This window comes from Leucopleurus acutus (genome assembly GCF_964270905.1).
Source record: "Leucopleurus acutus genome assembly, chromosome: 1".
NCBI lineage: Eukaryota > Metazoa > Chordata > Mammalia > Artiodactyla > Delphinidae > Leucopleurus > Leucopleurus acutus.
Window position 1 is genome coordinate 8,023,164 of NC_139142.1, and position 17,095 is coordinate 8,040,258.

The following is a 17,095-nucleotide window of genomic DNA, read 5'->3' on the forward strand; positions in this document are numbered from 1 at the left end:
ACAATTGAGTGAAGACTCAAATTAAAGTGAGTAAATAAACTGTGAGTACCTGGTGGAATCTACTCTTAGGAAGAGCAAACATCAAGGACGAAAGGTCCCAAGCATGCCTGGGATGTTTGAGGAGTAACAAAAAGGCCACGGGGAGAAGGGAAAGTAGAAGATCCATAATCCCTTATCTGCAACTGTAAAATCCCCAAAGCTCCCCAAAATAGAAGTTTTTCCTAAGACTGGCACCAAACCTCAACTGGCAACAAACCCTGATTTGAACTATTTGTAGCTATTTAATCTCTCTACCTATACCTTATGTAAATATCTTACAGAAATGTTACGGCCTTTGACTACCAAATGTCACTCCAGACCCCACTGGGAATATTATTTACTAACTTTGTTACCTTACTGGCCTCAAGACATATGGATAAAGGATTCTGAACTTATTAAGTTTTATATATGTCTATATATTTCTTATTATCAATATAAGAAATGAGGTCAGAGACATAATAAGACGACTAGATCACATAAAGGCTTGCAAACCACAGTAAAGATCTGGACTGATCCAGAGTGAGATGGGTAGCCATCATAGGTTTTAAGCAGGTGAGACATGATTTGGCTTAATGTCATTTTGGATGCTGACTAAGAACAGCTGAAGGCAGAACAAGAAAACTACAGAAATGACAGTAATCCAAAAGACCAGTGATAAGTGGCTTGGACTAGGGGTATAAACAGCAATTGGTAGCAGAAATCTCAACATACTCTGAAAGTAGGGACAGGAGGATTTTTTAATAGATTAATACCAAGTATGGGGAAAACAGGATTCAAGGAAGACTGCAAGACTTCTAGCTTGAGCAACTACAAGGACACAGCTGTCACTGCCTGAGATCAAAAAGATTTGAAGAGAAGCTAGAGGAGACCGGGAGTAAGAACTTTGAGTTTTCAACATGTTAAATATGTTTTATTAGAAAATCCCACAAAGTATTCCATTAAAATGTTTCAAGATACAGGACAACTAAATATTTCCTTCCCCAAATATCTGAAAGTTGCTTTAAAATCTTGATGGTTCATTAGCACAATCTTTGATAAGCAGTTCAATTAGGTATAATGTCCCAAACAAATTTTCTAGTCTAAATATCTCTACATGATTTGTTAGTTCATAAATAGTTTAAGTTGACATCAGAATTTTTACTTTGGAAAAAACCGCTACTCTGGTGTTCAGCAAGTGGAGTTTTCACACTCCAAATCACATCCTATAAAATCTGTATAAGTGCTTTTGTTGTCATAATGATTAAGGGCTACTACATGATAGGGACACTAAATATCCTTGAACGTGGACAGTTCTTTGCAATGCACTGTACCACGTCCTACTTACATTCCTAAAGATGAAAAACCTACTTTATCAATTATTTGAATAAGAACTCAACTCAATTTTACATAAAAACAAAGTATTTTTAAGCTGAATTTTCTAGGAAAATTCATGTCACCAATGGCAATGCTGCTGATGGTCTCTGAATCACAACAGGTAACACCTGTATCATAGGAATTCCGCTACCACACTGCTAGTGATTCTACATATAGCTGCAATTACCTCCTTAGGTATGTCTTCTAGTCACTGTACCTAAGCATTTACATACTGAAATACATTCTTTTCCTTTTATTTCTCCTTTACATTTAGTGTATGATACTGACATTTAAAAAAAATGTACCGACTTTTGTCTCTCCTTCTCCAAGGAGGTAAAAAACTTTTACTGTTACGTCTGAATGTCCTTAGGTGAAGACTCCTTATTGTGGGCAGGTGAGAAAAACACACACTAAAATTTTTTTAAATGGAAAGGAGAGATGTACGAAAGAAAAAATAATTAGTCCCTAAAGAAGACGCACATTCATCGTTGTCGTTAAGTACATTCACCATTCCCTTGAAAATTTGCGTATCTACATAGAGTCTTAGCTTCTGTCAACTATATCCACCAGATGGTCTTTAGTTAAAACATACTACCTTGTATCTCAGGGTACAGGTCAATCCAAAATGAAGCCTTCATCATTGTATTTCCCACCCATGAATTAACATTTGAGTCTATAAATGACATAGAGGATAAATTTTCTCATGTCACCAGAAGTTTAGCTTCACAAATTTCTAAGGTTCAAGATTATTAAGGCAATCAGACACAGATTCAGTCTTTTAAGACAATCAAATATTCAGGTGGTTTCTAATTTCATAAGTAATCGTGGGCAAATTAAAGTGGTTCAACCATTTAACTTTAGGTCTACCATAAGAGGAAAAAAATCATTTATATATTAGACATGACTGAAACTAATAACTAATCCAAAAATATTAAGGTAATTTTGATGATCATTGTAAAATATTCCCAAGTAATTTTAACAGTTATTGCAAATTCCACTATGGTACACATGAAGACAAATTCAAATATGCAAGTACATGTTTTGATTATCTAAGTAGAGATATACCTGTATCTGTGAAAGACTGAATATCGTAGGTGAGATCAACACTGAGATTTTCAGAGTTTTCTGTTTTTTTAAACACTAACCCAATCACCCACATTGTGCGAAATTCTTCCCTGTAAAATAAGAAGCGTATTACTATAGTTTATCAGGATTTCATGAAAACAGTTATCAATGTGGTTGACAACCTGAGATACATGGAAATACTCAGAATACAAATATATAAACAAACTAAGTTCTAAACCAAACTGCATCAAAACTCAAATTCCTCCTCCATACCTGCCCTCTATATTCCTATTGCTATATAAAAAACTGGAGTCCTAGGACAAATATACTCTTCATTATCTATGTACTGACAGCCAATATTCTTAATGATAATCCTAAGTACCAAAGGCACTGCAGAGAAAAATTATGTTCATACTAATGAATGACATGTTTTACAAAAATTTGAAACAAAGAAAAGTAGTGTAGATATAAAAATTTAACTAGACCTTAACATACATTCCTTAAACTTTTAAACTCAAATGAAAAGGCCACATGTACAGAAATCTGACCGCAGCATAATAATGGGTGATTCAGCTACTTTTCAACATTTAATGATATATCTACTGAATGGATCAGTCTTTTAGTAATTTAGATCGCAGCAACAAAAAAATTTATAAAAAGCTCAAATGCCAACTCTTTTACATGAATGCAAAATGAAATAATCTGTAGAATCAGAGAAATAGCTATTCTATTACAGCACAATCTTAAATGATCCATTCACTAATATTGTTCAATCTTTAATGCTACTGCATTTTTTTGAAAAAGCTCACTATTAAAACTCCCCTCACCCTCTAAATAAACCCAAGTGGTTATAGGCAAAGTAGAATTTCATATAGGTAATAACACAGCAACAATCAAACCAGAAATTGACCTACAAAAAGATCCTTAAAAGAATAAGGCAAGGCAGCTTTTAATAACGTATCTTCTCAATGTTCCAGAACCTATCACAAATCAAATTTCTGCAAGGTCATATCAAAGCATGTTTTCTTTTTCAAAAAATTAAGATAAAAAGCAAAGATCCATGTTTGATATAGCAGCTATCCTGAAAACCACTCTACAAAAAAGGGGACGTGTGTTCAGAAATGCTAAAGTGCAGACCTACAGAATCTGAACTCAAATTAGTTAATAGGCACCTCATCATTACAACTTATTTCAGGGGTGATTTTTTGCAAAAAAACAGTGTTTCTCTTCAGTGTTTCTGATCAGGAAACCCTAAACCATAAATTTCAACTTGGTCTGACCCATATGTAATCAACAGAATAGTAACTTGAGTTAATAAAAATTGCCTATAAAACTTCCATGAGCAAAAGCTGAAAAGGGGATGAGGAAACTGGATTAAATTAGAGGACTGCTTACTTGTCAGGATTTTCTTTGGGTGCTGGAAATGACTGGGGATTCACATGAGCCAGTGTAATAAATTCATTCTTCTCCAAACTTCCAACCAGGATTCGGATTTTTGATTCCACCAAGCCCACCCTGAACAAATGTCACTCATTATTAATGAAAATTCTGGTTAATTTTAAAAATAAAATAAAATGCAGAAAATCAAGTATGTTTGTGTAAAGCTGTAATATGAAGATCATAAAACACACATATGAGGGCAGTTCAACTGTCTAAACTCCCATAGATAAAACGAAAGGCTTATGTTCTACCCCAAAAATGAAGTGAAAACTGCTGGAAGAAGAGAATCAACCCACATTTCAAGCCAGGAAGGTTACAAAAGACAACCCCACAAATATTTAAAGAAAAAAAATCAGTAAACTAAAACAAAGCACTTTAAATACACAGTTAAGAAACAATACATGGATCTCTATAAGGCAAATAAAAACAATTGTACATATGGATCTCCAAATTCCTACGCTTCCATTACAAGTAGTAAAGCTCCATTTATGAACAAAACCAAACGTGCTGTTTTAAGGACTTCCACCTCCTACTGTGTGCTGTGGCTATCTGATTCATTTTGAAGTTTTGTTTTTGTTGTTTTTTGTTTTGTAAAATCTAATCTTATACTCACCATTCTAGGCGTTGTTTTTCAGTTGGTGCACTTGCTAGAAGTACAATATAATGCCTTTGAAGATAAAGACAACATGCTATTTATTTCATTTAAGTGCTTTGTGCTGGATATTAACACCATAATGTAATAAGCTTTTTGACAGTTACAGATCAATTTAGCAAGAGAGAACTGAAATCTCAGTTTGCACATAAAATCATAAATGCTAAATTCCACAAGTTTCTAACTACTGGCAAGTTTAATTCTTCTGAAAAAGATAGTAATTTTATGAATAATTACCCAAAAAGAAGCTTAATTCAAAAACGATGACTAAATATCAACTGATAACTTGGTTCAATGGTTCTGGTGGAGTGCTTTTTCTATAAAGAGCTACCTCACTAAAATATAACCTATTAAAGCAAAATTGCTTTGATGGAAATAAAGCATCAAGGCTTTAGCCACAAAAACAGGGTCACTAAATATACATACATCAGTAACTTAAAAAATAGTATCAAACACATCATGCTTTTTAATTCAAAGGTAGCAAAAATTAAACTGAATACTTAAGTTAGGCCTCATGATTTTTTTCAAGCAACAGTATGAACTTCTATAACAAAGATGCAGACATCATTAATGTGAGAGCAACAAAGAAATGTGATTTCTATGCAGAATCCAATTCCATTCAAATTAGAGCAAAATCAAGTTTTCATTTCAGAAAAACACCATCATGACCGACTATTTTAAATCTTTTTAAAACAAACTATTTACAACTAAAGAATTTCGTAAGACTAAAAAAAAAAAGTCCAATCCAACATACTTTTCTACAAAATCCATTTTAGAAGTGATAGAAATCAAACTTCTCACCAGAAACTTTACCTCAAAAAGCAAACTGATAGTAGGTGGAAAAGTCAGAATTATGACTAAGAATTTTAAATTAACTTCAAGTATTTATAAACTTAAGGTAACAGAGGTAATATACATAAATATGAAAACACGTAGACAGAAAAGTAAATGTGCAGTCCAAATCCATACAGACCAACCAATACTTCGTTTCCTTTACCAGTTTAATCTGTTCAGCAATTATTTAGAGCAAACCAAATATACAGAACAAACACAGCCCAAATAAATAAAAGTTAATAAAAGCACTAAAAGCTCATGCATTTTACATATACAGAAAACGCTCTTGGGGCCCTAAACTCTCTTATAAATCAAACAAAATCCTAATAAGCTCAGTAACCTGATTTCCAGTTCCCTGGGAGTTTGAAAATGGACAACAGATTTTAAAAGGGGGGGGCGGAGAGGGGATGGAGAAAAAACTCTGACTAAAATATAACAACTTATAAGAGGATAAGACAAAGTATAAAAAGCAGGCATGCACACAAAAACTCAAAACAGCAAAGCTGTCTGGGTTCACCTAATATCAGGACAAAACTCAAGTCTCTAAATCACTCTTTTAGAGAAATGGATACTCTTAATGACCACCTGAGTCTTGAACAAAAACTTAAATGATAGATAATGTTCTCTACTTATGCAAAATATAAAATCCATTTGAACATAATCTTGTTGGTAACTCAAAGTTTAGTTTTAAAGCTTAGAGTTCAACTTTGGTTCTTACTGAAATCCAGTGGAAAGGGGGGGGGTGTCTACTCTGCACATCGTTTATAATAAAGGCACCTGTTTAAATAAAGCTCAAAGTGTTAAACAGCTTAGCAAGTATGTATGAGAAGTCAAATGTCCTTCACTCAGCCAAATTTAAGCAAATGTGAAATGAGACAAAATACAGTAATCATGTTTAACAGAAATAACCTGTCATTAATTCTTAAGTTACCTATCAGAGCACAGAGACCAAGCAGAAATAGGTCTAAATTTAGACTATTTTGTTGCTGCTCCAAAAAACGCCATCCCCTACTTTACAGTGCCACTATCGTGCTTCAGGTACTCAAATGCCTTCATGAAACACTGAAGCCAATTAAATAATGATTAACTTTCCCCAAAATTTAAAGATTATCAGTTTCCAATAAAAAAAATTTAACTATAAAAATGTACCACAGTTGAATTAAAACCTCTTTAAAAGCTTCTAAAAACACTTAATTTAGTTGCTATTATTACCTCACAAATATTTACTCCAAAAAAGCATTTTGTAAGTAGGTTTCCTGGCCATTTCATCACATTAATATTTTTCCCTGGGTAGGTAACAGCTCAGATATGTGCACCGAAAATCTAATTATCTTAAACAAAAATCCTTGCAATTCCATCTTCAAGTAACTCAGGTCCAAGAATTACAGTTCACTATTTTTAAAGCCTTTAAAACATTATGAGGCTAAATTATTCTATACATACATACTCCTTGAAATTATAAATTATTAATCCTATTCCTGAGAACATGTGGCTTTTTTCCCTAATACCTTTGCTTCCTCGTTTCCTAAGGAAATGGAACATCTGAAATAAGTATTCGCATTTCCTATGTCAATAATGATTTATTTTACTGCTGGTTACTTACTTATGTGAGCTTGAATATATTAAAGGTAAAACATGAAAAATATTTTCTTAGAACTATAAAATTTCACAAGGCAGTGTTCTCCCTTTTTCACAAGAACACTGATATCTTCTGAAACATGGTCTGCTTTCTAAGACAACTGAAATTTCCTTCACGGCTTCTTCCCTTCCAAGAAAGGCAGGCAGGTATACTATATGACTTAAAATATTTCACATAACAAACACAATACTTTCAGGATATACTTGAAATAAGCTTAACCAACTCTGACTCAAGGCAAAACTAAGGATTTCAGTTCAGTTGTACAGCTAATCTTTGGAGTAATTCATATGTTAAAAGAAAAATTCAAATCTGGGAATACTTGAGTATAATGATAGCAATCACTAATTCTTTAACAGGAAAAATGTTTGAAATAAGTTAAAAACATAAGTAGAATTTGGTATAGGTAAAATTAGCTCATTGTTGTCACGTTTTCAAATCCTTTTTCGCAGGAGTCACAGCTGAAATTTAAATTTTCCTGATATAATTTCCTCTATTTGTTGCTACATCCTCATATCTAATTATGTTTAAAGTTGTTTTTAATAACCTAAAATAATTTGATTGTTTCAAGAGAATTCAGTAAAGACAGTAATCTATAAATCTTTTCATCAGTCAACTGAAGACCTTATAGGTACTATTTGGCATAGACTGAAGGACAGCCTAAAAGTTTTAAAAGAAAGATTTAAGCAAGTTAAAAAAAAAAAAAAAAACTTCCAAGTTCTAGTTAATACAAATTTATTCAAATAGATGACATTATCAAGGTTTCTTCAATTTCAACACTAGTCTTTCTTAAAGTGAAAGAAACCAGTTAAGTGGGTACTTAGAACTTCATTCTACCCACCTCTTACTCCTACAAGAAAGTGAGACAGGAAAAATTATCTAGCTTCCTCTTGGATTCTCGGGGATTAAGAGATGCTGGCACTTTTCTATGAGACCAATTTCTTTATTCTCCTTACAAGTAATCATGTACTCTTTCATGATGTAGTTTTTAAAGCATCAGAATATGTATTTATTAGTTTAAATGTTCAAAGGTACTTCCTCAACAGTGGTTAAAATAAAAAACAATGGAAAATTATCTGCCAAATGGAAAAGCACAACTTATGGGGAATAAGTAATAAACAAGAACATTCAATGTTATGCTATTTAAATTTTTACTGACAATGCAGTGCTCCCAGAACACAACAATTAAGCTGGCTCCATTATTGCTTTTTCATGCAAAAGATACAGAAACAAAACACAGAGACATCATGAAGGTCATCATTCTTGTTTTTAATTGGGGAAATAGCATAGAGCAATCTTGCTTAGATTATTACAAAACACAATCCAACACAAGATCAAATGGTCAGGAAAATTTCAAGCATTAAAGAAAAAAAATTTTTTTAAGTGGGACTTTGGCAAGTTTTCAGCTCAGGGCAAATAAAAGTGCAAGTCCATTTTTTTAAAAGTAAGATTTATTATAACTTACAGTTTTCATCAAAACCAACACAATCAGGCTATTAACCTGTACTACGGTATTAAACCATTATACTAAAACCATTAGTAAAAAAATATTACACCCACTGAGATTCCATGAAAATTATCTGTAGAAATATTTGAAGGGGATTTATTAACATTAGGGGGAAATGGTAGGCCAATCATGTGCTATAACTACTGAAAACATTTTACTGACTACATACACTGACATTTTATTAGCTTTGCCTATGTTATAGAGAATCTTAATGATAAATCAGTTTCCAGAACTGGCTGAAAATACTTACTTAACAGACACTATTAACTACAGATTTTAACAGTTCACTCCTTTGCCAAGGTATACAGATTTAGAGTTTTGGGGATGACTAACAAGCCTTCAGAACTGATGTTGCTACAAGTGTAGAAATTCGGTTACATCAGGCAGCAAAACTGTATGGACTACACTTTACCTTGATAAAGAAATAATAAGGGGTTTACTAAAAACAGTATGCCCTTTGTGACAGGAAGAAAACTTGTATAGAAGATGTTTAAAGGAAAATTCAAGACTACATTAGTCTAGCAAAAAGAGATGTCACGTATGCTACCATTAAACCATTACTTAAGAGAGCAACATGTCCGACATGCCTTAAAATACATACTTGTACTTTTGAAAGAAGTTTGGAGCTTCAAAAAGTTTGGACCACTCTGCCTTACTCAGCAAAATTTCATCTGTGATAGCAAGACCTAAATTAAAAACATATTAAAATGTTTGCATGCTTCAGTCTAAGAATCTATAATTTTAAAGATCTTAAATATACCACATGCATTCACTATATTCCTAAAATCATAATTTTAACATAGCAAGTTTAGTCTATGACTCTAGAGCATACAGATTCTTACATACACTCTTTTCAAAAAACCTGGAGGGTTCCTTTCAGATCCAGTTTTCTGGCAAATTGCCATTACTCTAAAATGCCATGCTCATAGAATGACTCTCTCCTAAAACTGAAGCACTGGAGTTACCCAAGAAAGAAAACTTTCCCATAAGCTTTGCTTCCTGCCTTTCTAAAAAAACAAGTTTCCCATAAAAGGATAGCGACATCTTCCCATGAAGAGCCCCTGTAGACTACAGAAAAGAACTTTACACTTCTGAGTTTGACGCTGGCAGTCATACAGCTGATTCTATTTCCTTGACTTGTGTCAAATTAAACAATCCAGTTCTAGCTACTCCCCTTAAAGACCATTTAGCAATAGCTACTCCTTCAAATTAGCAGTACTACTGGGATTCAGAAGTTTAGAGGTTATTCCAAAACAGTGGGCAGTTTGGTCAAAATCCTGCTCAAAGCTCTTTTCAAGTATACTGCCTGCTAAAAGCCTCTCATGTCACCCACTAGAGAGAAACTATGACATCATTTAAAATTTCACATGGCAATAGTATGGAACTAAACCATAAAGGCCCAGCTAAGGATACAATTTTCAATTTTGGTTAATCTTCCAATATATAATCAAAAATAAATTGCTTAAAAGAAATTAAACTGAGTTTTCCAAGTTAATTCTCAAATATAATCTGTAATCAATAAATAAACACCAAAATCCACTTCGGTGAATGCTTTCTCCAATTTAATTGAATACCCGACTACGGGGTGTACAATGGTATGTAAATCCTTTGTGTATAAAGGAGAGCATAAGGATAAACACTTACCTTGTTTAAACTCCTCAACCATGACCATCCGTGTTGAAACGGACACATTGTACGTGGAGTTCTGTTGTGGGTATGCTGGTGTAATTATAGGCATAAGATGGTACCTATCACTGGGGTTTACCTACATACAACAACAGCCAATCAGTTTCTTCAAGTACATATGCAACAGATACTTGGACTTTTTACCCCTTGTTAAACTGAACCAATGATTAAATTTTATTTCATTTCACAGCTGGAGTTGAGAAAGAAAAACCATGTAAAGAGACACTGTTTTTACAGGAATTCTTTACAGAATCTGTGATTTGGTCTAATGTTTTGTTTCAATCATTTGGGCATGACTGTTTGGGCAATCTTACTAGAAATAGTGTGCCTGTCAAGCAAAAAAAGGTTCTAATTGGGCATCTACTGATGTTTAGTTTTTCTTTTTTCTACAACAGAAATAGGGATGTACACACAATTACACTTTTGAGAAATGTCATAGTATGTTCTGTGTAAAACGAATTTTAAACTTAGTTTTTAATATACCCTTAATTTATCAGGAGTAGAAGCTTATTAACACATGGTAAAACTACTTTATCCATGTTGGTATCATTTTAAGGTATAATGAAATGATTAATAACTATTAATTTTAATCTGTATACTAATGATAAAAGTGGCATATTTCCACAGAGGAAATTGTAAATTCATATCCCTCCAAAATTAAATGTCTTGAGGTTCAGAAAACTTAAAAAATTCACAGCTTGATGTCATTAACAAAGCTTAAAACTGACAAAATTTTTGATGTTGTAATAAAATAGCAAATTAATGTAGAAAAATAGAATTTTATAAACCTAGAAAGCCTTATTCAAACCTAAATTTATTTTATCAATTAATAAAGTGCATGTTAAACATTTAAACTGAGTAAGCAGTAAAGGTCGTAACTTCCAAAGAAGCAGAATGGAAGCTCCTCTTCAGCCCAACCATGCTTTTGTAATCTGAATTAACCAAACCAATTTTTACAATTACATCACAGTAATTAAAGTGATATTCCTTAGAAGTTATCTGCCACGGTTAAACATTAAGCAACAGTTTTCCTACAATAACCCAATTTTAACAGAATATTTAGATCAAACAAAAAAAAATACAGGGATTTTTAGTATCCTTTTATTTTTTCTTTTAAGCACAAATGCCCACACAACTTTGACTTACAAGGTAGTTCTATATAGAATAAATTAAAATTAGTGATCTTGATATTATAAACTATGTACAATTAAATGTAGTTTACAGGGTACATAATTATGCTTCTCACATCAGAGGAAAATTATAGTTGAGATTAAAAAGAAAGTGTAATACGAACATGTCCACTCATACGTAACAGGATGGGAAGTCTCCCTGAAGTTTATGCAGATGATTTTTACTTGTTATTGCACAGTGTGAATTTGTAGGGGAAAAAATAATACACTAACCCTTGGGTCCCATACAGGCAAATTAAGATTGCATTCTTCAGGCTGTTTCAATAGGACTGGATTTGGCCATTCCCTGTTTAAAAAGATTGTAGCACTTGATAAGACTATTGGATATTACCATCTACACGTATTTTGTTAAACATACAGCATTTGTGAATGTGATCCTTCTTCATTCATTTTGCACTCTTGGTATATATAATCTTTTATTCCTTTATTCCTTTCTGTCGACGTTAGACTACTTGAATTACATTTCCTCTATGAAAGTAACTTAAACCATTTGGTAGCTTTCTCAGACTGAAGTCAAATATCTTCTCTGCCTCGCAGAGAAGAACTGATAAAGCACTATTCAAATTTAAAAGTACTATTCCGAGACATCTGATGTGTTCACCGCAAACTTGAACAGGATAAAATCTCCCTTGAAAAGACAAAGATCCTGTCTTTAATTCATTATAGGCAAAGGAGCATGAATAATTATAAAAATTGATTAGGAAAATTTTTCTCTATCTCATGACAAAGGTTATTAATGTGAATATGTGTAATGATGTGAACACACTGTTTTCAAGATATGTTTTGTGAGTTAGCTACTTCAGTCCTTTATAGAAGAGATTAAAAACTGGAAAACATTTGCCATCTTTAGTATCAAGGTTAGCTTCTTAAATATATTACTTGCCATGTATGTGTAGCATTAAGAGAAATTCTGACATTTTTCTCATCAAACCTGGTTATATATAATTAAGTGCTATCAAATCCATAATTACAGAATGTGTATTGAAAAGTGTGGCACAGTTCTAAATTATAAATTGTCTCCAATAACTCTAATTTTTATAAAATAACTAAAACTCTTTTTTCAGAGGGAGGAGGTACAGAGGTTGGCACAAATAGGGAAGACAAATCTTTCAGATCAATTTGATTAAAAACCAAGAACTCTAACCTTTTGGGCCAAAGCAACTAATGTGAAATAGCAATCTTTTATATTACTTAAAAGAAATAATGGTTGACAAATGTGACCAGGCTGAAATGAAGGAGAGCATTAAAAAAAAATCTCTCCTGGGTTAATGACTAATCTCAAAGGGATGCTCAATTGCTTTCCAAGCACTTACAGTTATCCTTAAAAGCTTTATATACATTTACATCCTTAACATTCTACCAAAGATAAATGGGCAGCTGAAAGCAAAAAACAACCACAGGAAACTAATGGCCTATAGATCTAGAAGAATTCAAAGAGTAAATTAAAAGAGGTGGTATATATAAAGCTTTATCCAAAGTAACTGATATCCCAACCTACCAACTCATTGGATTTTAGCAGACATTATAGCTAAAATTCAGTTTATTTAGAGAGTAAGTTTACGCATGGAAGTACAAACAGCACCTGCCTTGCTATCCTGGGAAAGCTAGGGAAAAGGAATGGAATTTAGGTTTGCCATTTTATACACAACATGATCTCCCCAAGGCTACCTATACTGCTACATCATGAACTAAAATTTGAATCTGAGACCAGCTGCAGAAATGTCATAGAAATAAGACTAAACTTCAGTGTCTACAATCAATTTTATTTTAATATAATCTAAACACATACCATTTAGAAAATACCAAGAAAAATTTATGTACAAGAGTTGATGCTATTGCATTTGGATAAAGCTGGCAAGTTCTTGCTACTAGCATAGCCCAGGAAACACCACCGAGGAAACCTAATATATTGGAATAGATGTTGTGGCCTGTTGATAAGGGAAAAGCAAAAAGAAAAGTTAGTGTTGAACAAAAGCTTAAACATTTTTAATAAGCTAGCCAACAAATTCGGAACTCACGTTTGGCCCACAGTTTGATAGCTCTCAGGGTTAACCTGAAGTTGTCAATGTTTGGTACTAGATGTAAAATTTCATCGGTTACCCTGCAACCTGATTAATAGGAGTAAAGAAAAAAAAAAAACAGAACATTAAATTATCAAAAGTTTAATGATAATATTTCTTTTAAATTTTCTGAGACTAATGTCAAATTAAATAAAAATTTACTGTGTAAAATCAGTAATGTTAATAAAGAGGCAAATAAAAAATATAAAACTTTTACCTTCTATCACAAACACTACTCTAAAACCAAATAATCTGAACTGTAATCTGCTTTATTTCAAAAACTTTCAACCCATAATTAAAATGTGCTCCAGTTCAGAGATGGTGAATAGGGCTTGATCCATTTAAGTTTCCAGGAATTGTTCTTCAAGAGCATATTAACAAAACAATGCTAAAATAAGTGTTCAAATGTAACCCTTTTAAAAGCACAACAGTTGAAAATGTTACAAAGGTTATCAGGATCAAAATTAATAGAGTTACAAGGTGAAACCTGAGCCACTAGCAATAGAGTACAAACGTCAGACAGTATTTAAACATCCCAGGAAGAAAAGAAATAATAATGCAAGATACCAATGATTTAACAAATTACTAAATGCTCCACTGCAGTCTAACTATTAAGCAAAAAGTTCATTTTATTTGACTCACTATGGATAAACAATATGGCCATTAAAAGCTTCATTATGAAGCTTGAGTTAAAAACTATTTCATATTTGACCAAAACTGCTACTATGCAAAAGGAAGTAGGTTTTTACATACCGTTAAGACTTCTTATGCATCTTATATCTAAATTTTTAAGCAGACTGTCATCTCTTAAGTCCAAGTCTTCTGGAATAGTCTGCAGTGCTAATCTTGCAAACAAAATATCAATCTAAAACAAAAACAAAACAAAACATTCCATGTCTGCCTATTTTTAAGGCATTTCTTTAAAAAAGAAAACACTATTAACTCCTTAAGACCAGGATCTTCTCATCAGCTGTTAACATGACAACACCTCCAAAAGTTCAAACAAAATTCTTACCACAGGTATTTTAACCAGATGTTAAAACATGGTAATACTAAATAAACAGAACTTGTATAAATAGCTACTTGTCATTTTAATCATACTAAGTTTAATATACTAAGTTTGCTAAATGCAGATATACTGGATTACTTAAAACTAACTGTTTAGTTCTCCACCTATATGAACTGTGAATTATATCCTAAAAGGTGCTCAAATATAAGGCCAATATAGTTATATGTAGCCCAAATATACCTGTCGTAAAAAGGGAACTTCTTATATTTAAGAACTTATGTATCTATAATATTCCAGTCTGTTTCTCCAACTTAGTTTTGACTAAATAGAAACAAAACAAAAACTGGCTAATTTTGAAGACTTATAGAATGTAACTGACAAAATTTTTTTTTTCAAGGAAAGGCTGGGGGCAAAAGAAATTTGGCACAGATTCGGTAATTATTCCTGAGGGTCTGATTTCATGGTTCCAACCTTTGAATGCTGCTAGAGAAACAAGCCTTTTATAAGATCACTTTAGAAATCAGTATTTTATATTTGCAAACGAAGCAACTGACAATGGATTAATAAAACATAAATAAAATATACAAGCAGCTCAATGCAGTTCAATATCAAAAAAACTGTACAGCTACATGTAAAAGAATGAAATTAGAACACTCCCTAACACCATACACAAAAATAAACTCAAAATGGATTAAAGACCTAAATGTAAGGCCAGACACTTATCAAACTCTTAGAGGAAAGCATAGGCAGAACACTCTATGACATAAATCACAGCAAGATCCTTTTTGACCCACCTCCTAGAGAAATGGAAACAAAAACAAAAATAAACAAATGGGACCTAATGAGACTTAAAGGCTTTTGCACAGCAAAGGAAACCATAAACAAGAGGAAAAGACAACCCTCAGAATGGGAGAAAATATTTGCAAATGAAGCAACTGACAAAGGATTAATCTCCAAAATATACAAGCAGCTCATGCAGCTCAATATCAAAAAAACAAACAACCCAATCCAAAAATGGGCAGAAGACCTAAACAGACATTTCTCCAAAGAAGATATACAGATCACTAATCATTAGAAAAAGGGAAATCAAAACCACAATGAGATATCACCTCACACTGGTCAGAATGGCCATCATCAACAAATCTACAAACAATAAATGCTGGAGAGGGTGTGGAGAAAAGGGAACCCTCTTGCACTGTTGGTGGGAATGTAAACTGATACAGCCACTATAGAGAACAGTATCGAGGTTCCTTAAAAAACTAAAACTAGAACTACCATACGATCCAGCAATCCCACTGCTGGGCATAAACCCTGAGAAAACCATAATTCAAAAAGAGTCATGTACCAGTGTTCACTGCAGCACTATTCACAATAGCCAGGACATGGAAGCAACCTAAGTGTCCATCAACGGATGAATGGATAAAGAAGATGTGGCACATATGTACAATGGAATATTACTCAGCCATAAAAAGAAATGAAATTGAGTTATTTGTAGTGAGGTGGATGGACCTGGAGTCTGTCATACAGAGTGAAGTAAGTCAGAAAGAGAAAAACACTGTATGCTAACACATATATATGGAAAAAAAAAGGTTCTGAAGAACCTAAGGGCAGGACAGGAACAAAGACGCAGACGTAGAGAATGAACTTGAGGATACCTGGAGGGGGAAGGGTAACCTGAGACGAAGTGAGAGAGTGGCATGGACATATATACACTACCAAATGTAAAACAGATATCTAGTGGGAAGGAGCCGCATAGCACAGGGAGATCAACTGGGTGCTTTGTGAACACTATAGGGGTGGGATAGGGAGGGTGGGAGGGAGACACAAGAGGGAGGAGATAGGGGGATATATGTATATGTATAGCTGACTCACTTTGTTATACAGCAGAAACTAACACACCATTGTAAAGCAATTATACTCCAATAAAGACGTTAAAAAAAATCTGTATTTTAAGAGCTTGCTGTGAAAAATCATTTAAACATGCACCTATAAGACAGGAAAAGATTGTACATTTACACAAATAAGTACCTGTGGTATAGCCTAAATTTTCCAATGATACACATTCCAAAATCCAGCATCGCCCCTAATTTAGACAGAAATAAAGACTATATGCTCACAGGAAAAAAAAAAAAAAACCCAGGTAACTCAAAAAGCAACTCAGTAATAACAAGCACATTAAATATTTCTAGTAACCATTTGACTTTTATCTCCATCCTGAAAAGTTTACACAATTAAGTTGGTTCTCCACCCCAAAAAATCTCCCCTTTGTTGGTTAATGTTCTTTCGGGGAAAAAAAGGCATCACCTACATTATGGTTGTTTTATATTTATTTAAACACTGACAGTAAATCAAAGCTGCCTGAACTTGATAATCCTTTACTAAATTTAACATCTTATGTCTACTTATTAAGATTACTCATATTTCATAGAAGATAGAGTTGGGCACCTTATGCAACAATTATAGAAACCACTTTTTTTTGCAGAACAATGAAGTATTATTCTTCCATTTCTGAAATTTTATAACCGTCATTATTACTATGAGTGACTTTCCAGCACCATTATGTATGGCAGAAGTAACATAAATAACTAAAGTTGCTTCAGGGTCAGCTTTGTTACAACTACTTT

At 33.1% G+C, this 17,095-nt stretch overlaps 1 protein-coding gene across 5 annotated transcripts in view; it reads right to left on the reverse strand.

Annotated features, from left to right (window-relative positions):
* The window catches only part of PAPOLA (poly(A) polymerase alpha), a 57,391-nt gene that overhangs the window by 17,348 nt on the left and 22,948 nt on the right, over window positions 1-17,095 (reverse strand). For all 5 annotated transcript variants that reach the window (XM_082843884.1, XM_082843883.1, XM_082843886.1 and 2 more), the window contains exons 7-15: window positions 14,216-14,327; window positions 13,421-13,510; window positions 13,192-13,330; window positions 11,616-11,688; window positions 10,171-10,291; window positions 9,128-9,212; window positions 4,511-4,564; window positions 3,853-3,972; window positions 2,458-2,567 (exon numbers count right to left, since the gene is read on the reverse strand). In XM_082843884.1, coding sequence (XP_082700010.1) covers window positions 2,458-2,567; window positions 3,853-3,972; window positions 4,511-4,564; window positions 9,128-9,212; window positions 10,171-10,291; window positions 11,616-11,688; window positions 13,192-13,330; window positions 13,421-13,510; window positions 14,216-14,327 — 904 coding nt within the window. The remainder of the gene's footprint in view (window positions 1-2,457; window positions 2,568-3,852; window positions 3,973-4,510; window positions 4,565-9,127; window positions 9,213-10,170; window positions 10,292-11,615; window positions 11,689-13,191; window positions 13,331-13,420; window positions 13,511-14,215; window positions 14,328-17,095) is intronic.